The sequence below is a fragment of the Ranitomeya imitator genome, chromosome 6, assembly GCF_032444005.1.
Source record: "Ranitomeya imitator isolate aRanImi1 chromosome 6, aRanImi1.pri, whole genome shotgun sequence".
In the NCBI taxonomy this organism is placed as follows: Eukaryota; Metazoa; Chordata; class Amphibia; order Anura; family Dendrobatidae; genus Ranitomeya; species Ranitomeya imitator.
Window position 1 is genome coordinate 381,181,848 of NC_091287.1, and position 26,183 is coordinate 381,208,030.

The 26,183-nt window shown below is 43.9% G+C and overlaps 1 protein-coding gene across 5 annotated transcripts in view; it reads right to left on the reverse strand.

Moving 5' to 3' along the window:
* Positions 1-26,183, reverse strand: part of ANKRD12 (ankyrin repeat domain 12) — a 198,865-nt gene that overhangs the window by 95,692 nt on the left and 76,990 nt on the right. For 4 of the 5 annotated variants that reach the window (XR_011314080.1, XM_069731056.1, XM_069731054.1 and 1 more), the window contains exon 2: positions 10,857-10,995. Coding sequence is in view for 4 of the 5 variants with exons in the window: in XM_069731056.1 (XP_069587157.1) it covers positions 10,857-10,946 (90 nt within the window). In the remaining variant the exon portion in view is untranslated. Of the gene's footprint in view, positions 1-10,856; positions 10,996-14,219; positions 14,321-26,183 lie in introns of all 5 variants that reach the window. The other variant, XM_069731055.1, reaches the window with a different exon arrangement.

Here is a 26,183-nt window from a genome sequence, read left to right on the forward strand (position 1 = left end):
ATTTTTTTTGTTTTTGTTTTTGAATGTCAACAGATATCTGGCTACCGGAGAAACTTTTGCGTCACTGCATTACCAGTTTCGACTTGGGAAGTCAACAATTTGTCAACTGGTTCGGGAAACTTGTGATGCCATTTGGATCAACTTGCAACCACTTGTGCTACCAACACCAACATCAGAAATGTGGCTAGCAATTTCCCAACAGTTCGAGGATGTGGCTAATTTCCCCAATTGTATTGGTGCCGTGGACGGAAAGCACATTCGGATTCAGAAACCTGCACATAGTGGTTCCCTCTACTATAACTATAAGAAATACTTTTCTATAGTATTGATGGCGATTGCGGATGCCAGGTACCGTTTTGTTGCTGTGGTTATTGGAGCTTATGGCCGGACTAACGATTCCAGAGTATTCAGAGACTCCAACATGGGCCAATGTTTGTACAGCCAAAGTTTAAACATACCGTCATCACGACCTCTTCCGGGGACCGAAGGCCCAAGTTTGCCCTATGTTTTAGTTGGTGACGAGGCCTTCCAACTAGGACAAAATCTCCTCAAGCCCTACTCAAGCCGTAGTCTAGACTCCAGCAGGCGCATTTTTAATTATCGCTTGAGCCGGGCTAGACGTTATGTGGAGTGTGCCTTTGGGATTTTGACGTTAAAATGGCGGATTTTACTAACCTGCATGCAACTGCAACCAGACAATGTGGACCGTGTTGTGAAGGCATGCATCTGTCTGCACAATTTTGTGGCGAGACATGAACCCCAGTTGGTAGACCCCAATGATTGTGAGTCGAACCTCAGTAGCATTGAATCGACTACAGTTCGTTCTGCATCACAAATAATGAGGATTCGTGATCAATTTGCACACTGCTTCACACATGAAGGCCAGGTTCCATGGCAAGACAGACACGTGTGAAAATAATTTAAAGTCTTCCTGATGTCGTGTAAAAAGTTACGTAGTGTAAAAAGTTATGTTGTTTAACCTGATGTCGTGTAAAAAGTTACGTAGTGTAAAAAGTTATGTTGTTTAACCTGATGTCGTGTAAAAAGTTACCTTATGTCGTGTAAAAAGTTAAAGTTAAAGTCATACAAGAATCTGAAATTTGAAACAGTTTACTAAATGTTTTTGTATTTTCCCAACAAACTGTTGGTACACAGGTGTAACATATGATATCCCATAGGGATGAAAAAAAAAAAGGAAAATAGAAATTAACAACAAAACCCCCCCCCCCCCAAAAAAAAAAAAAAAAAAATTGCAACGCGTTAATTGCACCTGGCTGTGGACAGTGAACTGTACTAAAGACTTTGGTACTGCACGGGAGTATTGTCTGCCCAACTATATGATGGACTGCTACATTGTCTTTGAGGTTCCACGCTCGTTTCACCCCGGCCTCTATATTGAGGGTTGTAGGGCGGCATGTCCAGTCTTCTTCTGCCCGATGGAGCGGGTTCCTCGGTGCCCACAAATTCCTCTACAAGCTCGTTAAGTCTTTGTCGAAACATAAGGTTTCTATGTGCCGGGATATTTTGTACTACAGGCACATAGGATAATAAAAGTAGCTTCCACTCATTAGCAGAGTAGACAGACTCGCGTGCTTGCAGCTCGGTAATTTCTCGTCTCAGGTCTTTGAGCTCACTGCGACACATGTCCTCTACCCGTTGGAGTCCATCCACGATAATTGCATCTGCTTCATCTTTTTGAGATGCTCGCTTGCGTCCACGCTGTGATTGCAACCGGGCACTCACACCTGCAGCAACAGTGCTTCTATCCGCAGATCGTGGCTCGCTGATGCCAGACACATCTTCAGGTTGCGTTGGTTCCACTGAAGAAGGCTCAAGTTCCTCTGCTGGTCTAGGAGCAGCGGTACTGCATATCGTGCTGTAACCCAAAAACAAAAATTACTTATTTTCCTTTAAACAATTTAGTCTCGCACACAGACCTTCTTGTACTTACGAGCGCTGAGACACTGTTTTCTGAAGAAAGAGCAGTTGGTCATAATGCACATACGGTGTCACCCGTTTGCCACTTGATCCGCTTGGTGCATTCTGACTGTTTCGGTAGTCACGGACAAAGCAATCGCGGATGGACTTCCAACGGGTATGGACAGCATCGGCTTTAAATAAATAAAAAAAATAAAATAAAAATAGTAGATTGTGTTAAGATATAGGAAAAATTGTTCATAGTTTGCTACGATAGTTGATATATAAATAGTAGATAGATAGTTGTTAGATAAGAAATAGTGTAGAAATAGTGTATAGATAGATAGATATATAGTGTACAGATAGTTGATAATTGAGAGATAGATAGCAGACAACAAGTGGATAGGTTGATAGGATAGAAATTTTTATTTTTTTTTAAACATTTTCCGATGTTACGTCACCAATATTTACCAATTTTTCTCTTTGAGGTTGTCGACTTCTCCATGTATCGGGGATCAAAGTGACAGATTATTTGATCCCACAACTTCCGGTTCTTCACGATGTCATGGTGGGAGCTGTCGCTCTGGTCCCATATGGAGGGGTTGGCTTCCACAAGGTTAATAAGTGTCTCATTGTGGATAGTCAATGGCTCTTCGTCAACGACAATCCTTTTTTTTTGTCGCTGACTTGGACTATGTAAACACAAAACGTTATGTTGATAGTGTCAATTTCACTGGATGGCCATATTCATATATACAGAGATAGATACATAGATATAGCGATATATTGATATATAGATAGATAGATAGATGTAGATAGATAGATAGATACATAGATATTGATAGATAGATATATAGATAGATACATAGATATTGATAGATAGATATATAGATAGATAGATACATATATAGATATAGATAGATAGATACATAGATATTGATATATAGATAGATACATAGATATAGATAGATAGATATAGATAGATACATAGATATTGATAGATAGATACATAGATATAGATAGACAAATAGATGGAGCGATAGATAGTTGATAGATAGTTTATAGATATAGTAGATAGAAAGTGAATAGATAGATTGTTGGTAAATATTGGATAGAATATTTCTAGTTTTATATTTACCACTGGCAGTTGTGGCGACGACAGACGTCTAGGGACCTTTTTTCTTTTTTGTCCTCCTTGTGCCACAACTTATTGTGTATGTAAAATGTAAAAAAAAATATTTTAACATTAAATAATGTTAACATTCATTGGATCAATAAATTTATGCCTGAAAAATTCAACATGTGTGCTATGTACCTTTGTTGTTTTGGCGTGTTTTTTGGGGGGAGGTCTAGCAGCCTCGGGCTCAGAAGACTCCTATTCACAATAAAACAATAAACAGGATTGTTATGCCTAGCTCAATACAATGGAGTTTCACACAACATGGTTTTTTAAAGTGCAAGCCTACCGACTCAGAAGAAAAAAATCGCAGACACGCTGCTGCTGCTGACATCTGTATCCGACATCTGTGTGCAACAAAACAATACATTTTTAGTACACACACATCCGACGGACATTACAGACTCCCATGATGTATACAGAGATATATAATATATAGAAATGTACTTACATTTTATAAGAGCTACGGCAAAACACTCTGTCACGTGCAGGAGACTTTGTGTGAGTGGGATATTTTAATGGCCGAAATCACATTTCCTGTCACATGACCACATGTGACCACCCTCAAACGCTATTAAAACGTGTGGTCCTATTTGGAAATTTTTCATAATTTGCGTCTGACTGCGTTTGCCATAGCCTTCTATGGCAGAATGAACGCTTCCGTTTGTAGTGCGTTAGCTTGGCCGGACCCGAAAACGCTGCAAGCCGCGTTGAAGGTCCGTCAGAAAAAAAACGTTATGTGACAAACGCATACCAATTTAGGGATGCGTCACGATGCGTCAGACAATGCAAGTCTATGGGCGCGTTAGTATGTGCGTTACATTGCGTTTTTACTACTTAAAAACGAGTCCGTTAGACGGACACACCTAGCGCAATGTGAACCCAGCCTAACTCTAGCCTCCCCCCCCCCCCCAAATGGAAAAAAATTAAAAAAAAATTAAATTTTATTACTTTTACCCAAGGGGGTTCGATTTACTACTTTTTTTTTTATTTTGATCACTAGAATACGGTCTATCACAGTGATCAACATGATTGAATAGGAAAATCTATTGTTGACAGGTGCCGGCCGGCAGATCTCGGCGAGCGAACTGCGCCAGCAATTTTCTTCTAGAACGAAGATGCCGAGCACCAGGGGACGGAGAAAGAGGCGATCACAGGACTGGGGATGGTAAAAAAACGACTCGAATCATGTTCTCCGGATTCTCAGCTACCCCCGGTAGTTGAGACCCTGGAGATTTTCTGACACTAGGGGGGCACTATACCCTTATTTCACTGCACCATTAAAAAGCAGCGCTGAGGAATAAGGCCCCTTAACTGCCGCCTTTAACCCCTTCCCGACCTGTGACACAGCGTATGCGTCATGAAAGTCGGTGCCAATCCGACCTGTGACGCATATGCTGTGTCACAGAAAGATCGCGTCCCTGCAGATCGGGTGAAAGGGTTAACTCCCATTTCACCCGATCTGCAGGGACAGGGGGAGTGGTAGTTTAGCCCAGGGGGGGTGGCTTCACCCCCTCGTGGCTACGATCGCTCTGATTGGCTGTTGAAAGTGAAACTGCCAATCAGAGCGATTTGTAATATTTCACCTAAAAAAATGGTGAAATATTACAATCCAGCCATGGCCGATGCTGCAATATCATCGGCCATGGCTGGAAATACTAATGTGCCCCCACCCCACCCCTCCGATCGCCCCCCCAGCCCCCCGATCTGTGGCCCGCTCCCCTCCGTCCTGTGCTCCGCTCCCCCGTCCTCCTGTCCGCTCCCCCGTGCTCCAATCACACCCCCCCGTGCTCCAATCAAACCCCCCCGCACTCCGATCCCCCCCCGTGCTCCGAACCACCCCCCCTGCACACCGATCCCCCCCCCTGCACACCGATCCACCCGCCCGCACACCGATCACTCTCCCCCATGCTCCGATCCCTCCCCCCCCCGTGCTCCGACGCCCCCCCGTGCCCTGATCTCCCCCCCCTGTGCCCTGATCTCCCCCCCTTATACTTACCGATCCTGGCGGGGTCCGTCAGTCTTCTTCCCCGAGCGCCGCCATGTTCCAAAATGGCGGGCGCATGCGCAGTGCGCCCGCCGAATCTGCCGGCCGGCAGATTCGTTCCAATGTGAATTTTGATCACTGTGATATAATCTATCACAGTGGTCAAAATAAAAAAACAGTAAATGACCCCCCCCATTTGTCCCCCATAGATAGGGACAATAATAAAATAAAGAATTTTTTTTTTTTTTCACTAAGGTTGGAGTTAGAACTAGGGTTAGGGTTAGGGTTAGGGTTAGGGTTAGGGTTAGGGTTAGGGGTAGGGTTAGGGGTAGGGGTAGGGGTAGGGTTAGGGGTAGGGTTAGGGGTAGGGTTAGGGGTAGGGTTAGGGGTAGGGGTAGGGGTAGGGTTAGGGGTAGGGTTAGGGTTAGGGTTTCGGTATGTGCACACGTATTCTGGTCCTCTGCGGATTTTTCTGCAGCGGATTTGATAAATCCGCAGTGCTAAACCGCTGCGGATTTATGGCAGATTTACCGCGGTTTTTCTGCGCATTTCACTGCGGTTTTACAACTGCGATTTTCTATTGGAGCAGTTGTAAAACCGCTGTGGAATCCGCAGAAAGAAGTGACATGCTGCGGAATGTAAACCGCTGCGTTTCCGTGCAGTTTTTCCGCAGCATGTGTACAGCGATTTTTGTTTCCCATAGGTTTACATTGAAATGTAAACTCATGGGAAACTGCTGCGGATCCGCAGCGTTTTCCAAAGCGTGTGCACATACCTTTAGAATTAGGCTATGTGCACACGGTGCGGATTTGGCTGCGGATCCGCAGCGGATTGGCCGCTGCGGATCCGCAGCAGTGTTCCATCAGGTTTACAGTACCATGTAAACCTATGGAAAACCAAATCCGCTGTGCCCATGGTGCGGAAAATACCGCACGGAAACGCTGCGTTGTATTTTCCGCAGCATGTCAATTCTTTGTGCGGATTCCGCAGCGTTTTACACCTATTCCTCAATAGGAATCCGCAGGTGAAATCCGCAGGTAAAACGCAGTGCCTTTTACCCGCGGATTTTTCAAAAATGGTGCGGAAAAATCTCACACGAATCCGCAACGTGGGTACATAGCCTTAGGGTTAGGGTTGGGTTGGAATTAGGGTTGTGGTTAGGGTTAGGGGTGTGTTGGGGTTAGGGTTGTGGTTAGGGGTGTGTTGCGGTTAGGGTTGTGGTTAGGGTTACGGCTACAGTTGGGATAAGGGTTAGGGGTGTGTTGGCGTAAGAATTGAGGGGTTTCCACTGTTTAGGCACATCAGGGGGTCTCCAAACGCAACATGGCGCCACCATTGATTCCAGCCAATCTTTTATTCAAAAAGTCAAATGGTGCTCCTTCCCTTCCGAGCCCCGACGTGTGCCCAAACAGTGGTTTACCCCCACATATGGGGTATCAGTGTACTCAGGACAAACTGGGCAACAATTACTGGGGTCCAATTTCTCCTGTTACCCTTGAGAAAATAAAAAATTGCTTGCTAAAACATCATTTTTGAGGAAAGTAAAATGATTTTTTATTTTCACGGCTCTGCGTTGTAAACGTCTGTGAAGCACTTGGGGGTTCAAAGTGCTCACCACATATCTAGATAAGTTCCTTGGGGGGTCTAGTTTCCAAAATGGGGTCACTTGTGGGGGGTTTCTACTGTTTAGGCACACCAGGGGCTCTGCAAACGCAACGTGACGCCCGCAGACCATTCCATCAAAGTCTGCATTTCAAAACGTCACTACTTGACTTCCGAGCCCCGACATGTGCCCAAACAGTGGTTTACCCCCACATATGGGGTATCAGCGTACTCAGGACAAACTGGGCAACAATTACTGGGGTCCAATTTCTCCTGTTACCCTTGAGAAAATAAAAAATTGCTTGCTAAAACATCATTTTTGAGGAAAGAAAAATGATTTTTTATTTTCACGGCTCTGCGTTGTAAACGTCTGTGAAGCACTTGGGGGTTCAAAGTGCTCACCACATATCTAGATAAGTTCCTTGGGGGGTCTAGTTTCCAAAATGGGGTCACTTGTGGGGGGTTTCTACTGTTTAGGCACACCAGGGGCTCTGCAAACGCAACGTGACGCCCGCAGACCATTCCATCAAAGTCTGCATTTCAAAAGTCACTACTTCCCTTCTGAGCCCCGACGTGTGCCCAAACAGTGGTTTACCCCCACATATGGGGTATCAGCGTACTCAGGAGAAACTGGACAACAACTTTTGGGGTCCAATTTCTCCTGTAACCCTTGGGAAAATAAAAAATTCTGGGCTAAAAAATTATTTTTGAGGAAAGAAAACGTATTTATTATTTTCACTGCTCTGTGTTATAAACTTCTGTGAAGCACTTGGGGGTTCAAAGTGCTCACCTCACATCTAGATAAGTTCCTTTCGGGGTCTAGTTTCTAAAATGGGGTCACTTGTGGGGGGTTTCTACTGTTTAGCCACATCAGGGGCTCTGCAAACGCAACGTAACGCCCGCAGAGCATTCCATCAAAGTCTGCATTTCAAAATGTCACTACTTGACTTTCGAGCCCCGACATGTGCCCAAACTGTGGTTTACCCCCACATATGGGGTATCAGCGTACTCAGGAGAAACTGTACAACAACTTTTGGGGTCAAATTTCTCCTGTTACCCTTGGGAAAATAATAAATTGCAGGCTAAAAGATCATTTTAGAGAAAATAAAATTTTTATTTTATTTTCATGGCTCTGCGTTATAAACTTCTGTGAAGCACTTGGAAGTTCAAAGTCCTCACCACACATCTAGATTAGTTCCTTTGGGGGTCTAGTTTCCAAAATGGGGTCATATGTGGGGGATCTCCAATGTTTAGGCACACAGGGGCTCTCCAAACGTGACATGGTGTCCGCTAATGATTGGAGCTAATTTTCCATTTAAAAAGCCAATTGGCGTGCCTTCCCTTCCGAGCCCTGCCGTGCGCCCAAACAGTGGTTTACCCCCACATATGGGGTATCAGCGTACTCAGGACAAACTGGACAACAACATTTGCGGTCCAATTTCTCCTATTACCCTTGGCAAAATAGGAAATTCCAGGCTAAAAATCATTTTTGAGGAAAGAAAAATTATTTTTTATTTTCATGGCTCTGCATTATAAACTTCTGTGAAGCACCTGGGGGTTTAAAGTGCTCAATATGCATCTAGATAAGTTCCTTGGGGGGTCTAGTTTCCAAAATGGGGTCACTTGTGGGGGAGCTCCAATGCATAGGCACACAGGGGCTCTCTAAACGCGACATGGTGTCCGCTAACAATTGGAGCTAATTTTCCATTCAAAAAGTCAAATGGCGCGCCTTCCCTTCCGAGCCCTGCCGTGTGCCCAAACAGTGGTTTACCCCCACATATGAGGTATCGGCGTACTCTGGAGAAATTGCCCAACAAATTTTAGGATTCATTTTATCCTATTGCCCATGTGAAAATGAAAAACTGAGGCGAAAAGAATTTTTTTGTGAAAAAAAAAAGTACTTTTTCATTTTTACAGATCAATTTGTGAAGCACCTGAGGGTTTAAAGTGCTCAATATGCATCTAGATAAGTTCCTTGGGGGGTCTAGTTTCCAAAATGGGGTCATTTGTGGGGGAGCTCCAATGTTTAGGCACACGGGGGCTCTCCAAACACGACATGGTGTCCGCTAACGATGGAGATAATTTTTCATTCAAAGAGTCAAATGGCGCTCCTTCCCTTCCGAACCTTACCATGTGCCCAAACAGTGGTTTACCTCCACATGTGAGGTATCGGTGTACTCATGAGAAATTGCCCAACAAATTTTAGGATCCATTTTATCCTGTTGCCCATGTGAAAATGAAAAAAATTGAGGCTAAAAGAATTTTTTTGTGAAAAAAAAGTACTTTTTCATTTTTACGGATCAATTTGTGAAGCCCCCGGGGGTTCAAAGTTCTCACTATGCATCTAGATAAGTTCCTTGGGGCGTCTAGTTTCCAAAATGGGGTCACGTGTGGGGGAGCTCCAATTTTTAGGCACACGGGGGCTCTCCAAACGTGACATGGTGTCCGCTAAAGAGTGGAGCCAATTTTTCATTCAAAAAGTCAAATGGCGCTCCTTCCCTTCCAAGCCCTGCCGTGCGCCCAAACATTGGTTTACCCCCACATATGAGGTATCAGCGTACTCAGGACAAATTGGACAACAACTTTCGTGGTTCAGTTTCTCCTTGTACCATTGGGAAAATAAAAAAAATGTTGCTAAAAGATAATTTTTGTGACTAAAAAGTTAAATGTTCATTTTTTCCTTCCATGTTGCTTCTGCTGCTGTGAAGCACCTGAAGGGTTAAAAAACTTCTGGAATGTGGGTTTGAGTACCTTGAGGGGTGCATTTTTTAGAATGGTGTCACTTTTGGGTATTTTCATCCATATAGACCCCTCAAACTGACTTCAAATGTGAGGTGGTCCCTAAAAAAAATGGTTTTGTAAATTTCGTTGTAAAAATGAGAAATCGCTGGTCAAATTTTAACTCTTATAACTTCCTAGCAAAAAAAAATGTTGTTTCCAAAATTGTGCTGGTGTAAAGTATACATGTGGGAAATGTTATTTATTAACTATTTTGTGTCACATAACTCTCTGGTTTAACAGAATAAAAATTCAAAATGTGAAAATTGCGAAATTTTCAAAATTTTCGCCAAATTTCCGTTTTTATCACAAATAAACGCAGAATTTATTGACCTAAATTTACCACTAACATGAAGCCCAATATGTCACGAAAAAACAATCTCAGAACCGCTAGGATCCGTTGAAGCGTTCCTGAGTTATTACCTCATAAAGGGACCCTGGTCAGAATTGCAAAAAACGGCCAGGTCATTAAGGTCAAAATAGGCTGGGTCATGAAGGGGTTAAAAGGCATATCAGCGTTCGTGAAGGGGTTAAAAGAATAAAAACTGATGAAGAGGCTTCTTTAAAAACATCCAGAAAAGATTAAAAAAAATTATTATAGATTCACCCTCAAATCCCCCACAGGTACCATTGTGGGTGTACCCGGTCCTCATTGACCTGTTCATAGACAGGATAAAGCAGCACAACCCATTATGGACCGCAGAAGTGCAAGAAGGGGTCGTGTAAGGGAATGTTTCCACGTTCAGGAAACGCTGCGAAGAGCCGCAGCATCAAACACGCAGCGTCCAGATGTTACAGCATAGTGGAGGGGATTTAATAAAATACCGTCTCCACTATGCATTTAAAGACGCATGAGGCATACCCGTGGAAACGGACATGCGGCGCGTCTTTTCAGAACGCATGTCCTTGCAATGCTGAAACAACGCATGAACAACGCAGGTGACCTGCCAGTGACCTCAGGTGCAGATTTGGTCCAGATTTTACCTGCGTAAAATCCTGATGCAATCCTGAACGTGGACACATACCCTTAGGGAGGGGTGAATATTTCTTTTAACACTTTTAAACTAGCCTAAGCCCTTTTAGCAATAAATGCATTTGGCTGGAGAACAAACACACGCAGGGCTAATCACTGGATGTGAGCAGAGTATTATTATGACATGTATCACACACCGGGTATGCATGTATGGTGACAGAGGAATGAAGAGGCAAAGTGTAGAACGAGATAAATTCACCAGCTGTTTTCCGTGCATTCCAGCAAGCACAGAAAGACATCCGGAACATCCCGAGCCAGCTGCTGGAGACATGGAAAAATAGGATGGATTTCACAAAAACAACCTATTTAGGGAAAAACAAATGAAAACATCTGGTGCCTTTGCAGCAGTTTTCTCCTCTTACCTTTCGTCCTGATTGTTTCTCAACCATGATGTTGCAGTCACTGTCTGAGTTCTCGCTGGGAATGACCTTCGTAGACAAGGTTTTGGGCATTTTACTATGTAATCCGTTTCAAATCCAAATTGAGGCTATCATTATGTGCCTGGAGAGACAGAAAAGAGTGGAAACGTCAATCCTGTGACATGCAGGGGTGTACAGGTAACCCTAAGGGGACAGACACAGTTTGGTGAGCCATTACTTGTCATAGTGCCCATCATGGTGACATGCTTACATCATACTACTGCCTTATTTCTCAGTGCAAGCAGCTTAAGAGGCCTTGTCTAGCAATACAGATTTGGGTCAAAACATGATACGAGCACATTCTGTACTCAAATCCGACCTGTCCACACAGAAAATGATTAAAACCAATAATATTGGTCTGCACATTTGCTGCTGGCAGGAGACAAGGGCTTATTGTGATTTCTGCTTTCGTCCACTGACTGAACTCTGTGCTGAACACAGGCCCTTTTATATTTGTAGGAATTTACTACATGGAAGAAATGGTCCCTGACCGCTCATACATATAGAGTATAGAATAATCAGCTCTATGTGATTACTAAACATTATATCCAGAATTTTAATTAAACAGGAGTCTGTCAGCAGGTTTTCACAATGCAATTTGAGTTCAGTGTGATAGCTGGAATCGGGGGTCTCAGCCCTATTTGTCACCAACTGGGCTGCTTGTTGCATCTTTCAATAAAATCAAGTGTTTTATCCATAGGAGATCATCATTACAGGACTAGGCATCTTGTGCCAGGTAGTCCTCCAGATCTGTGTAAGCTCGCCCCAGCCCGGATTGCCAGATTAGAGAGATAGTGGACACAGCTGCCAGTCCTGTGAGTGGGAAAAACAGCTCAGCATTGGGAGAACTGCTAGATCTGCAGCACAGAAAACAATGATTGTATCAAAGAGACAGCCCAGTAAGGGACACAATGCTGGAATCAAAGTCTGTCCCTACATCAGGACGCTCTTTATGTGACTTTTTGATTGACAAATTATTACAACATCAACTTTAAAGCAGTAGTTGTGCTATGTAAACTGGGGCCGACTAGTTGGGGTGGCGCGCTGAATTCCCCAGACTCCTCTCATTACGTAAATCCCTCTCTGCGACGTCACCACTGCCTCTGCAAATCTCGCACATGGGAGTTATTCTAATGTTTCTAGAGCCCTGTGGAATTAATGGCACTATAAAAATTAGTAAAAAATAAAATATTCTCCACTTCGGGAATGCAGAATTAAGATGGGGGCTTCATTGGCGCACTGCACATGCCCAGGGAGGAAACTGTGTGGCCACACTAATCGCTGTGGAGGAGCTCCACATTTACAGGCCAAACATGCAACCTTGGTGGTATATAGGGACGTAAGCCCAATGAAACACACACACACCAACTAGATTTCAGACTGGAATTATGGAGCTCCTCCATGAGCACAGCTTCAACATTAATTTCATATTAATTCAGAAAGCAATAAGCCCCATAAAGGGGCTCAGAAGAATGCAGGAAAAGGTGGCTATACATACATGGTGGTGGTTTAGCAGGGTAAGAATGGCGAAAGGTTCCCTGTAGAGATGAGCGAACGTGCTCGGATAAAGTGTTATCTGTGCATGCTAACCAAGTGTCTCCGGTGTGCTCGAAAAATATGCTTGCGTCCCAGCGGCTACATGTCTCGCGGCTATTCGAGAACTGCAACACATGCAGGGACGGTGTAACAAACAGGAAATCCATGTATGCGTTGCGGCTGGCGAACAGGTGCCGGGACTCCAACATATTTTTTTGAGAACACCAAAGACTCTTGGTTAGCATTAGTGGTGAGCGAATATACTCGAGATTTCTCGAGCATGCTCGGGGTCCTCCGAGTATTTTTTAGTGCTCGGAGATTTAGTTTTCCTCATGGCAGCTGAATGATTTACATCTGTTAGCCAGCATAAGTACATGTGGGGGTTGCCTGGTTGCTAGGGAATCCCCACATGTAATCAAGCTGGCTAACAGATGTAAATCATTCAGCTGAAGTGAGGAAAACAATCTCCGAGCACTAAAATATACTCGGAGGACCCCTGAGCGTGCTCTGGAAATCTCTAGTAACGAGTATATTCGCTCATCACTAGTTAGCATACGAGCACGCTCAGATATCACCTTATCGGAGCACAATCGCTCACTAATAGTTCCCTTCAATTTTTTTTTCATTATTAATTATTACTACCACCTTTTAGACAAGGGGGGGGCACTAGAGGAGTGTTAATTTGGAATGGAGACAGGAGTACATATGAGCAAACCTTCCATTTAATAATACTAAACCTTGAACATGTTGGTGAACCAGACTGAATATTTACCTGGCAAGAGCCCGAAAACCTAACAAGCTCCACATTGGGGGTTACAAGAATGTCGCTCAGCCGTGAGCTGAAAACAGGTCCCTCAACAAAGCGTTCTTATGCCGAATGGGTGCCAGTAGACACATCGCTGCTGTGCAATGTGGGTTTAATGCAAGATGCAGCATTGTGGTGTTAGGCTGCACAGCAAGTGAAGGTGAGAGGTGTACAAGCCAAAAAATACACTGTAAAACTGCATGAGGAACAGTGCAGAAGCCCAACAGCAGATAAAACACCTGACAATGGCATAAAGTGGAAAATGATTACCTTTATGTCACAGAGACCGCAGAGAGATGGATTTAAAAAAAAAAAAACAAAAGAAAAAAAACAACAGCTCACTGTGCTTTACAGACAGAAAAATAAAAGTTATGGCTCTCAGATTTATTTTTAAGCCTGTCCTGACAGAGCATGTGCATATGAAAGGGAATCAACAGCGGAGCCCACCTCTAATTACCATGGTCGGAGCGAGCTCCAATCATTGTAATTTAACCTCCTGTAAGCATGGTGCCCGAGCGTTTAGAAGTGGAGGGGAGAACAGGGATCCTGTGTATAGGCAGCACGGTGGCTCAGTGGGTAGCAATGTTGATTTGCTGCTCTGGGGTCCTGGGTTGAAACCCCACCAAGGACAACATCTGTAAGGAGATTGTATGTTCTCCCCGTGTTTGCGAGTTTCCTCCGGGTTCTCCGGTTTCCCCCCACAGTCCAAAGACATACTCATAGGGAATTAGATTGTGAGCCCCAACGGGGACAGTGATGATAATGTCTGTAAAGCGCTGTGGAATTAATGGCACTATGTAAGCGAGTAAAATAAAAGAAAAAAACAAATTGGTGATCTCTTCTTCCCGAACCCTGTCATATGTCCAGGCAAAAATAATTTGGGGAATTTTTTTTTCTTCTAATCATTATGCACCACCAGCTGCAACCCAGTTTCTTTGAAACATCTATGGGGAAAAAATAATTACCTTCACTGTAAATTAATTTTGTGAGGGGTGCAGCTTCCAAAACCGGGTCACTTCTTGGGGTTTTCCACTGACATGAGTAATCTTCTCTCATTTGGAAGTAGCTACGGTGTAAAGAAGACAAGACAATAAACTGTCCTCTAAGGCTATGTGCACACAATTGCGTTTTTCCTGAAGAGTCGTCTTTGGCAGATCCCCACCCCCCTTAACCCTTTGTGACCAGACCACATTTATCAAGTCTCAAGTGTCACTATATGTGGCAATATCTCTCGAAATGTTTCAACGTATTCCAGTGATTGAGATTGTTGTGAATTGTAAATAGTAAACATTTCCTTCAGGTCTGCTTTACATCAGCACCATCTGTAAAACGTCATTCTATTTCCTTAGGATGTTAAAAAACTTGAAAATTGTAGCAGCAATTTCTCAGTTTTTGAAGGAAATTTATAAGACTTATTTTTTAGGGTATGTGCCCACAATCCATAATTGCTGCACCGTATATTTGTGCAGCGTTAAACTCGCAGCAGAAAGACATGGCAGCATAGTAACATAGTAACATAGTTAGTAAGGCCGAAAAAAGACATTTGTCCATCCAGTTCAGCCTATATTCCATCATAATAAATACCCAGATCTACGTCCTTCTACAGAACCTAATAATTGTATGATACAATATTGTTCTGCTCCAGGAAGACATCCAGGCCTCTCTTGAACCCCTCGACTGAGTTCGCAATCACCACCTCCTCAGGCAAGCAATTCCAGATTCTCACTGCCCTAACAGTAAAGAATCCTCTTCTATGTTGGTGGAAAAACCTTCTCTCCTCCAGACGCAAAGAATGCCCCCTTGTGCCCGTCACCTTCCTTGGTATAAACAGATCCTCAGCGAGATATTTGTATTGTCCCCTTATATACTTATACATGGTTATTAGATCGCCCCTCAGTCGTCTTTTTTCTAGACTAAATAATCCTAATTTCGCTAATCTATCTGGGTATTGTAGTTCTCCCATCCCCTTTATTAATTTTGTTGCCCTCCTTTGTACTCTCTCTAGTTCCATTATATCCTTCCTGAGCACCGGTGCCCAAAACTGGACACAGTACTCCATGTGCGGTCTAACTAGGGATTTGTACAGAGGCAGTATAATGCTCTCATCATGTGTATCCAGACCTCTTTTAATGCACCCCATGATCCTGTTTGCCTTGGCAGCTGCTGCCTGGCACTGGCTGCTCCAGGTAAGTTTATCATTAACTAGGATCCCCAAGTCCTTCTCCCTGTCAGATTTACCCAGTGGTTTCCCGTTCAGTGTGTAATGGTGATATTGATTCCCTCTTCCCATGTGTATAACCTTACATTTATCATTGTTAAACCTCATCTGCCACCTTTCAGCCCAAGTTTCCAACTTATCCAGATCCATCTGTAGCAGAATACTATCTTCTCTTGTATTAACTGCTTTACATAGTTTTGTATCATCTGCAAATATCGATATTTTACTGTGTAAACCTTCTACCAGATCATTAATGAATATGTTGAAGAGAACAGGTCCCAATACCGACCCCTGCGGTACCCCACTGGTCACAGCGACCCAGTTAGAGACTATACCATTTATAACCACCCTCTGCTTTCTATCACTAAGCCAGTTACTAACCCATTTACACACATTTTCCCCCAGACCAAGCATTCTCATTTTGTGTACCAACCTCTTGTGCGGCACGGTATCAAACGCTTTGGAAAAATCGAGATATACCACGTCCAATGACTCACCGTGGTCCAGTCTATAGCTTACCTCTTCATAAAAACTGATTAGATTGGTTTGACAGGAGCGATTTCTCATAAACCCATGCTGATATGGAGTTAAACAGTTATTCTCATTGAGATAATCCAGAATAACATCCCTCAGAAACCCTTCAAATATTTTACCAACAATAGAGGTTAGACTTACTGGCCTATAATTTCCAGGTTCACTTTTAGAGCCCTTTTTGAATATTGGCACCACATTTGCTATGCGCCAGTCCTGCGGAACAGACCCTGTCGCTATAGAGTCACTAAAAATAAGAAATAATGGTTTATCTATTACATTACTTAGTTCTCTTAGTACTCGTGGGTGTATGCCATCCGGACCCGGAGATTTATCTATTTTAATCTTATTTAGCCGGTTTCGCACTTCTTCTTGGGTTAGATTGGTGACCCTTAATATAGGGTTTTCATTGTTTCTTGGGATTTCACCTAGCATTTCATTTTCCACCGTGAATACCGTGGAGAAGAAGGTGTTTAATATGTTAGCTTTTTCCTCGTCATCTACAACCATTCTTTCCTCACTATTTTTTAAGGGGCCTACATTTTCAGTTTTTATTCTTTTACTATTGATATAGTTGAAGAAAAGTTTGGGATTAGTTTTACTCTCCTTAGCAATGTGCTTCTCTGTTTCCTTTTTGGCAGCTTTAATTAGTTTTTTAGATAAAGTATTTTTCTCCCTATAGTTTTTTAGAGCTTCAATGGTGCCATCCTGCTTTAGTAGTGCAAATGCTTTCTTTTTACTGTTAATTGCCTGTCTTACTTCTTTGTTTAGCCACATTGGGTTTTTCCTATTTCTAGTCCTTTTATTCCCACAAGGTATAAACCGCTTACACTGCCTATTTAGGATGTTCTTAAACATTTCCCATTTATTATCTGTATTCTCATTTCTGAGGATATTGTCCCAGTCTACCAGATTAAGGGCATCTCTAAGCTGTTCAAACTTTGCCTTCCTAAAGTTCAATGTTTTTGTGACTCCCTGACAAGTCCCCCTAGTGAAAGACAGGTGAAACTGCACAATATTGTGGTCGCTATTTCCTAAATGCCCAACCACCTGCAGATTTGTTATTCTGTCAGGTCTATTAGATAGTATTAGGTCTAAAAGTGCTGCTCCTCTGGTTGGATTCTGCACCAATTGTGAAAGATAATTTTTCTTGGTTATTAGCAGAAACCTGTTGCCTTTATGGGTTTCACAGGTTTCTGTTTCCCAGTTAATATCCGGGTAGTTAAAGTCCCCCATAACCAGGACCTCATTATGGGTTGCAGCTTCATCTATCTGCTTTAGAAGTAGACTTTCCATGCTTTCTGTTATATTTGGGGGTTTGTAACAGACCCCAATGAGAATTTTGTTACCATTTTTCCCTCCATGAATTTCAACCCATATGGACTCGACATCCTCATTCCCTTCGCTAATATCCTCCCTTAAAGTGGACTTTAGACAAGACTTTACATAGAGACAAACCCCTCCTCCTCTCCGATTTTTACGATCCTTTCTAAACAGACTGTAACCCTGTAAGTTAACTGCCCAGTCATAGCTTTCATCTAACCATGTCTCGGTTATTCCCACTATGTCAAAGTTACCTGTAGATATTTCTGCTTCTAGTTCTTCCATCTTGTTTGTCAGGCTTCTGGCGTTTGCGAGCATGCAGTTTAGAGGATTTTGTTTTGTTCCAATCTCCTCACTGTGGATTGTTTTAGAAAACAAGAAATAGTGGATGGGATTTCTAGAAATGCCCACTATGCATCCATAGCTGCCTGCGGATCTCCAGTGGACACCGTCCAGCGTAGCATGTTAATTTCTCTTGCAGAGACGCGAGACTCCACAAGAGAAGTGTCACCCATACAATGTATTGAACGTGGTGAACCAGCACGGTTCAGTGAACACATGCGGATTTATCTGCGATCAACAGACGGCAACGCTTTGGACGCAGTGAAGATACGCTGCGTCCAAAGCGCTGCCACTTCCGGATCGTGGGCATCCGGCTTTAGGGAATTTTTTTTAAAGTGACTTTTGGGACCTTTATATAATGGTAGATCCCCAAAAGTGACAGTGTTCTAAAAACAGCGCCCCTCAACATATTCAAAACTGCTGTCAGGTAGCTTATTAACCCTCCAGGTGCTTTTCAGGAGTTAACACAAAGTGCCATGATGGGGAAGAAAAATGTTATTTTTACCACCTAAACGTTGCCAACATCTGAACAGCCCCCTATAGCGGGCAGACTCTAGGGATGGTAACTATCAGGACCACACAATCACAATGTCAGGGTGCTAATGGGGTTAAAGAGGGAGCGCCCACACTGTTAACCATCTAGATGCTGTAATCACCATTGACAGCAGCCTATTGGGGGATAAATGGCCATGGTTGGTGCCAACACTGATCATGGCTGAGGAAGAAGGGTGTCCGCTATAGTGTACTGAACATTTTCACTTGTCTGCAGGTGCTAGTCACTTAACCGCAGGTCAGTTTTGAGTTATATTGGTCACCAAGAAGTTAAACTGTATATCCAAACTAGCGAGAGGATTCTTAAATAGGTGCCCCCCAAGAATGGTCAGCTTGCTTTTTTTCAGCGCTTCACGGCTTTTGGAGCCTGAAGTGCTTTAAAAATGTAAAGACTGAACGTCTGCATAGCAGGTCACTTTGACATTGCAGGAAATAGGTTTAGTTTTCCTGATTGAAAAAGATGTCGAGTGCACATACCCTTGGGGCATATGGAGAAGTGACGTAGCCACAGCAAATAGTGCAGACTTTGCTGTAAGGGATGAGACCGTAATAGAGTTTTAAAGGACGAAAATCCGCAGAAGTCAACACCTGTCAATATACGTTGCTGATTGTAAATGGGTTACCCACGCTACGTAGACAACCAAATGCGTAAATGACGGGCGCTACAGATTTCTGCAGTATGTGAATTTACGCTGCAGATTGTAAATGAGTAGTGATGGGTGAACTTGAACAGTAAAGTTCAGGGTCCGTACACAAAACACTTCGTAGAAGATCGGAGGAAACAGGAGTATTTAGGGTTAAAAAATAGTAAGCTTTATTACAAAAACATATCAAGTCATATAAATATATTGCAAAAAGTGATACTAAAACCAGATGATGTGCCAGATCAATAGCGCCACCTATGCCCCAATAGTACATAATAGATAGTGATAGGTAAAGGGGAAAATATGTTCCAAATAAAAAAAATAAATAAAATATCTATGTTCTGACCAAGTGGTCAAAAATGTGCAAATATGCAGCAGGAACAACACTCACCAAAGGATAGATGGGGGAAGTGGCACTAGATCGCATCCAAGAGCGCCCCAACGTACGTTTCGCTTTTTAGTATGTCAGCTTTATCAAGGGGATGGCTCTATGTCCCTGCAAGGACCTTTTATATCCCATTGGTGGTGATTGTGGGGCCGGTCACATGTTGTGAACCGGCCAATCACTCCAGCATAGGCGGCGCCTGCGCACTGTGAGCCGCAGGTCCTGCACCGGCCGTCGGCGTCAGGCGTAACTGCGCACGCGCAGGAATAGTAATTCACCGCGCAGCTGCAGAAAGCCTAAAGACGCCGAGGCAGGGGAAGGAGCCGCCGCGTCAACAGCGCGCATGCGCACGGCTGGGTAAGATTAACCCATACAGCTCCCCACAGCATGTAACCGCCGATACAGAGTATGTGCACATAAACGTATATTAAAAAAAATTAATAAATTAAAAAAAAAAAAAAAAAAAAAAAAGTCCATTGTTCTTATTTTGTTTGCGGTCAAGGGAAGATCCTCTGTTCATCAGATGTTGTGTGCATCTTAATGGAAGTAGAGATGCCTTTGTATCAGACGCATGCATTGGAGACTTTAGGGTCCGAGTGGAGGCACGTGAGGAAGTATCTGGGATATGTTGATCCATGCATAAATTCATAAAAACTAAAGAAATAGTGAAAAAATAAAAGTTAAAACCATAAAGAGCAATACTAGGATCCGATTGTATGATCCAGGGGGTGCATAATGATGTCAAAAGAGGGGGCGAACAGATGAGCCCCAGAATACGGTCACATATTATAAAAAGGACGAAAAACTTAGTGCCTCATTAAGCCCATTAGGTACCGTAGTATTGAGGCGGACAATCCAGTTCGCCTCACGTTGGGCTAAGAGTTTTTTATAGTTTCCACACCTCACCCCAAGGGGAAGACTTTCGATCCCCCTGACCCGAAGAGACCCCGCGTCACAATTGTGAAAGATCCTAAAGTGACGCGGGATAGTCTTCAGCTCAGAGGGATCGACCACTGTCCCAGCCGTATATATATATATATATATATACATACATACACACGGGGACAGGCACATGTGGCGTAATATACAACATTACTTGTGCCACACGTGATGTGCGGTCTGATCTGAAATTGTTTTAGGCCATCTGATGTATCAAAAGTAGACATGCGTTCGACATTCGCGCAGGCCAGGCAGTGGCCACACTGAAAACACCCCAGAAAGGGACCCCGAGTGCCAAAAATATTTTGAATTGGTGGAACATAATGACTCCTAACCAGGAGGTTACCTAAATTAGGTGCTCTCCTGGCGGTCATGGCGGGAAAATCTCCCAAACTGGTCCCCAGGGCAGGCTCGGTCTTCAAAATGGACCAGTGTTTTTTTAGGATGCCCCTAATGTTTTGCCATTCGTGATTATATGTACCAATGAATCTAATAGTATCATCATTGGTATTTGCCTTTTTTCTCTTGGTTGTGTACAGCAGGTCACTGCGCCGAGTTTTTCTAGCCCTGTCAAAGCCCCGCATAAAGCATTATGTGGTTGTCTGGTGCCCTGTTTATACAAAACACTTCGTGACCGGTGTCTGTGTACGGATTCGAAACATGGACTTCTCCGGAAAGTCAGTGTTCCTGAATAGGTTCGGCAGCCCGAACATCAGGTATGTCCCACGCTGATTGGCGAGAAACACCGGCGACTCTGATCGGCAGTAAGTTCGCTACCATCAGTCAGAGCGCTGCGGTTCCCATGGGGTCAAGATGACAGCATGTGAGCAAGCAGACGTTACCAGTGCTAAAAAGTTACTGCCGGTCATGTCACAGGCGTTGGCGGATGAGGAGAGTACAGCTCTCATCATCCTACACCTGCTCTTGTTCACAGCAGCGAGAACAAGCAAGGCTGGTCATAGGATTCATCAGCTGATGCCTGTGCAGTAAAAATGATGTAGGTTCCCCTCTATTTTTGATAACAGGTAAAGAGAATAGCTGCGGGCTGGAACTCCCAGCTGTCAGCTTTATATTGGCTGGTTATCAAAAAACAGAGGGGAACCCACGTCGCATTCAAGTATTTAAAAAAAAAAAATTTTTAAAAATGGTGTGGGGTTTATTTTGGCAATATTTTTTTTTTTTTTTTTTTACAATATTACTATGGGGTTAGTAATGGGGGCGTCTTATAGACTCCTCTCCATTACTAGCCCGTGGGCTTGATGAATATACCGTATTCTATCTTCACAACCTGTGCTCCTAGCAGATTTAGGTCTCAGAAGGCAGACCAAGAATGCATTGGACGTCTGTTTGGTGAGATGATAACCATCGCGGACAGCAATCCGTAAGCGTTTTGCAGGGAACCAGGATGTAATGCTTGTTGCAACAAGAAAAGAATGAACACATTTCTAATAAAATATAGTTAAGAAACATTTCTTTTATTTAAAGGAGGACGTTTCACCAAGTCAAAGAGGCCATTTCCCTGCTGCACCTTGAGAATTGAGGGGTTTTCTTTCTGTAATCTGCCACACTGCTCTAGAGATTTTTTTTTATTTAGTGCCAATTCTCACCAAAGTGTCATTGCCAAGATATCACAAAGACAATACTGTGTACCAAGTCCCATTGGTAAGAGCAATTATAAAAAAAAAAAAAAAAAAGCACTCAATGAAAGGCCTATACATCTGCTACTGTATGGTGGATTTAAGGGAGAAAAGTGATGCAGAACACCAGGGGAGAAAAAGTAAAAACAAAACTTGATCTGGTAACAGATCCTCTTTGAATGCCATTCTAAAAAAAAAAATTGCAAACAGGTCTTTAGAGACAATCGGTCACCAGATTTTTACCATGTAATCCGAGAGCAGCACAATGGACAAGCAGAGACCCTGATTTCAGTGATGTCAGTAGAGGAAAAACACAAATGCACATAACGCCGCACAACCAGTTCTACCCTCTCCTACAGTATCCTCACCCACCCCCTGTAGATTGTGAGCCCTCGCGGGCAGGGTCCTCTCTCCTTTACCTGTTAGTGCCTTGTTATTACTCATGTTTATTGTGCTTGTCTATATTTGCCCCCTTTACACATGTAAAGCGCCATGGAATAAATGGCACTATAAAAAATGCACAATAATAATAATAATGTCTCACTTCGTAGGCTGTGTTTTGCAGTTTTAATAAGATCCGTGTTTTATCAGTAGGAGATCACTTCAGGACAAGCTGCCTGCGACCCTGACCCCAGCACTGATAAGAAGCTTTCTGTCACTAGGTCATTACTCAATGTACAGAAAGCTGTGGTGTGGGCTGGGTTATACACAGCTCAACAGGGCTCTGCTATATCTGCAGCATAGAAACTGACCATCATAACTGCTGCACCCCATCAACTAAATTACATCGCTGGAGTCAGGGTCTCTGTCAGATTACATAGCAAAAACCTGCTGAAGGAAAATCCTTCAGCACAGAATGACTGTTCAAACCGTATATACTCGAGTATAAGCCGACCTGAGTATAAGCCGACCCCCCCTAATTTTGCCACAAAAAACTGGGAAAACTTAATGACTCGAGTATAAGCCTAGGGTGGAAATGCAGCAGCTACTGGTAAATTTCAAAAATAAAAATAGATGCTCCATACCATACATTATTGCCCCATAGATGTGCCATATAAAGCTCTGCCATATAGTGCTCTGCACCGTTCATTATTGCCCCATAGCTGCCATATAGTGCTGTGTGCCGTTCAGTACTGCCCCATAGCTGCCATATAGTGCTGTGTGCCGTTCAGTACTGCCCCATAGCTGCCATATAGTGCTGTGTGCCGTTCAGTACTGCCCCATAGCTGCCATATAGTGCTGTGTGCCGTTCAGTACTGCCCCATAGCTGCCATATAGTGCTGTGTGCCGTTCAGTACTGCCCCATAGCTGCCATATAGTGCTGTGTGCCGTTCAGTACTGCCCCATAGCTGTGCCATAGAAAGCTCTGCCATTGCTGTAATAAAAAAAAAAAAAAAAGCCATACTCACCTCTCTTGCTTGCAGCTCCCAGCGTCCGGTCCCAGCGTCTCTCCGCCCTGACTGATCAGGCAGAGGGCGGCGCGCACACTATATGCGTCATCGCGCCCTCTGACCTGCACAGTCAGAGCGGAGCAACGCCGGGAAGATGGAGCGACGCCCTGCGGCTGGAACGCGGACAGGTGAATATTACATACTTACCTGGTCCCAGCGATCCTGACGCTCCCTCTGCCCGTCACAGCTGTCTTCGGTGCCGCAGCCTCTCTCTCTATCAGCGGTCACCAGCAGCGCTGATTAGAGAAATGAATACGCGGCTTCACCCCTATGGGAGGTGGAGCCGCCTATTCATTTTTCTAATGAGCGGTCCCACGTGACCGCTGAAGAGGGGAAGAAGCTGCAGCACAGAAGACCGTGGGATGGCAGGGGGAGCGTCAGGATCGCCAGGACTAGGTAAGTATACCCCAGCGCCCTCTCCCCCTCACCCGCCGACTCCACCGCTACCGTGACTCGAGTATAAGCCGAGAGGGGCACTTTCAGCCCAAAATTTTGGGCTGAAAATCTCGGCTTATACTCGAGTATATATGGTAATTCCTGCCGCAGCCAATCATTTAAATACATCTTGCCCCCTGCTTGTTTTACATCTATCTCCATCCACCTACTTGATTGACAACTCTGGCTTTATAGAGTCTGAGAAGGGAGAAGATAGATGGAAACAAGTAGTTGGGAAGGTATACTTAAATGTTTGACCCCACCATGAGTAACTCAGTGGCCTTACTATAGTAAGCATTTTGGACAATGACTCGTGTATAAGTCGAGGGGGTGTTTACAGCACACAAAAAAAAGCGCTGAAAATCTTGGCTTATACACGAGTATATAAGGTAGTTTATATTTTGGTGTTTTTAGACATTGCTTTATTCTGAGAGCTAGAGCTTTATTATTCCATTGATTGAGCTGTATGGTGGCTTATATTTTTGCGGGACAAGATGTTTTGAGCGATACCATTTTTATTTACCGTACATTCGTCTTTTTAAATTTGTTTTATTTTACTATTTGTTCGATAGTATCAAAAAGCATAATTACCCTTTTTTTTTTTTAAGACAGTGTTCACTGAAGGAGTTAACTAGTGCAACAGTCTTATGGGGCTGGTTGTTCCAGACACCGTGCTGCCAAACATGTATACTTTTTCGGTTTACATTTTTTTTTTTTTACATAAAAATAGAAATTTATAGAAACTACAAGTCAATCACACTTCTGTGAAATCAACCTGTCCAGTTATGAACCAACACAGATAGTGAATTTCTCCTGCTGTTGTGTAAATAGAACAGACAACAGGTAGAAATTATAGGCCATTAACAAGACAACCCCTATAAAAGGAATGGATCTGTAGGGGGTGACCACAGACCATTTCTCTGTTCTCATCCATTTTGGCTGTTTTGGTCATACTATGTCATTGTTCTCACCCTCAACCTACTGTCTCCTTCCCCATAATCCTGTAGAATGTAAGCTCTTCCCTCTGTATCAATCCGTCATTGTTAGTTTGTTTACTTTAAGTGATATCTGTAAAGGTACCGTTACATTTAGCGACTTTAGAGCGATAACGATAGCGATCCGTGACGTTGCAGCGTCCTGGATAGCGATATCGTTGTGTTTGACACGCAGCAGCGATCTGGATCCTGCTGTGACATCGCTGGTCGTTGCTGAAAGTCCAGAACTTTATTTAGTCGCTGGATCACCCGCTGACATCGCTGAATCGGCGTGTGTGACGCCGATCCAGCAAGGTCTTCACTGGTAACCAGGGTAAACATCGGGTAACTAAGTGCAGGGCCGCGCTTAGTATCCCGATGTTTACCCTGGTTACCATTGTAAAAGTAAAAAAAAAAAACAAAAAAAAAAACAGTACATACTTACATTCCTGTCACGTTCCCCAGCGTCAGCTTCCCTGCGTCCCCCAGTGTCAGCGCCGGCCGGCCGTAAAGCAGAGCACAGCGGTGACATCACCGCTCTGCTTTCCGGCCGGCGCTTACACAGTGCAGGGAAGCTGACGCTGGGGAACGCGACAGGAATGTAAGTATCTAGTGTTTGTTTTTGTTTTTTTACTTTTACAATGGTAACCAGGGATAAACATCGGGTTACTAAGCGCAGCCCTGCGCTTAGTAACCCGATGTTTACCCGGGGACTTCGGCATCGTTGGTCGCTGGAGAGCTGTCTGTGTGACAGCTCTCCAGTGACCAAACAGCGACACTGCAGCGATCGGCATCGTTGTCTATATCGCTGCAGCGTCGCTAAATGTGACGGTACCTTAACTTGTATGTAACCCCTTCTCATGTAAAGCACCATGGAATCAATGGTGCTATATAAAATAATAATAATAATACTGTACAGTAGCATGTGTCAACAATTCACAGAAGTTGCTCAGGTAGTCCAGCTCATCCAGGATGGTACATCAATGCAAGCTGTGGCAAGAATGGTAGCTGTGTCTGTCAGCACAGTGTCCAGACAATGGAGCAGATACCAGGAGATAGGCCAGTACACCTGGAGACATGGAAGGTGCCATAGAAGGGCAACAACCAAAAGCAGGACTGCTACCTCCTCCTTTGTGCAAGGATAAACAAGAGGAGCAGTGCCGGAGTCCTGCAAAATGACCTCCAACAGGCCACCAACATCCATGTATCTGCTCAAACTGTCAAAAACAGACTCCAGGAGGGAGGTATGAGGGCCCAACATCCACAAGAGGGTGTTGGGCTTACAGCCCAACACCTTGCAGGGCGATTGGCATTCCACATCTGTGCTCTTCACAGATAACAGCAGGTGCTCACTGAGCACACGTGACAGAATCTGGAGAAAACATGGAGAATGTTCTGCTGCTTGCAACATCCTCCAGCATGACAGGTTTGGCAGTGGGCCAATAATGTTATAGGGAGGCATTGCTTTGGAGGGCTGCACAGCCCTTAATGTGCCAGC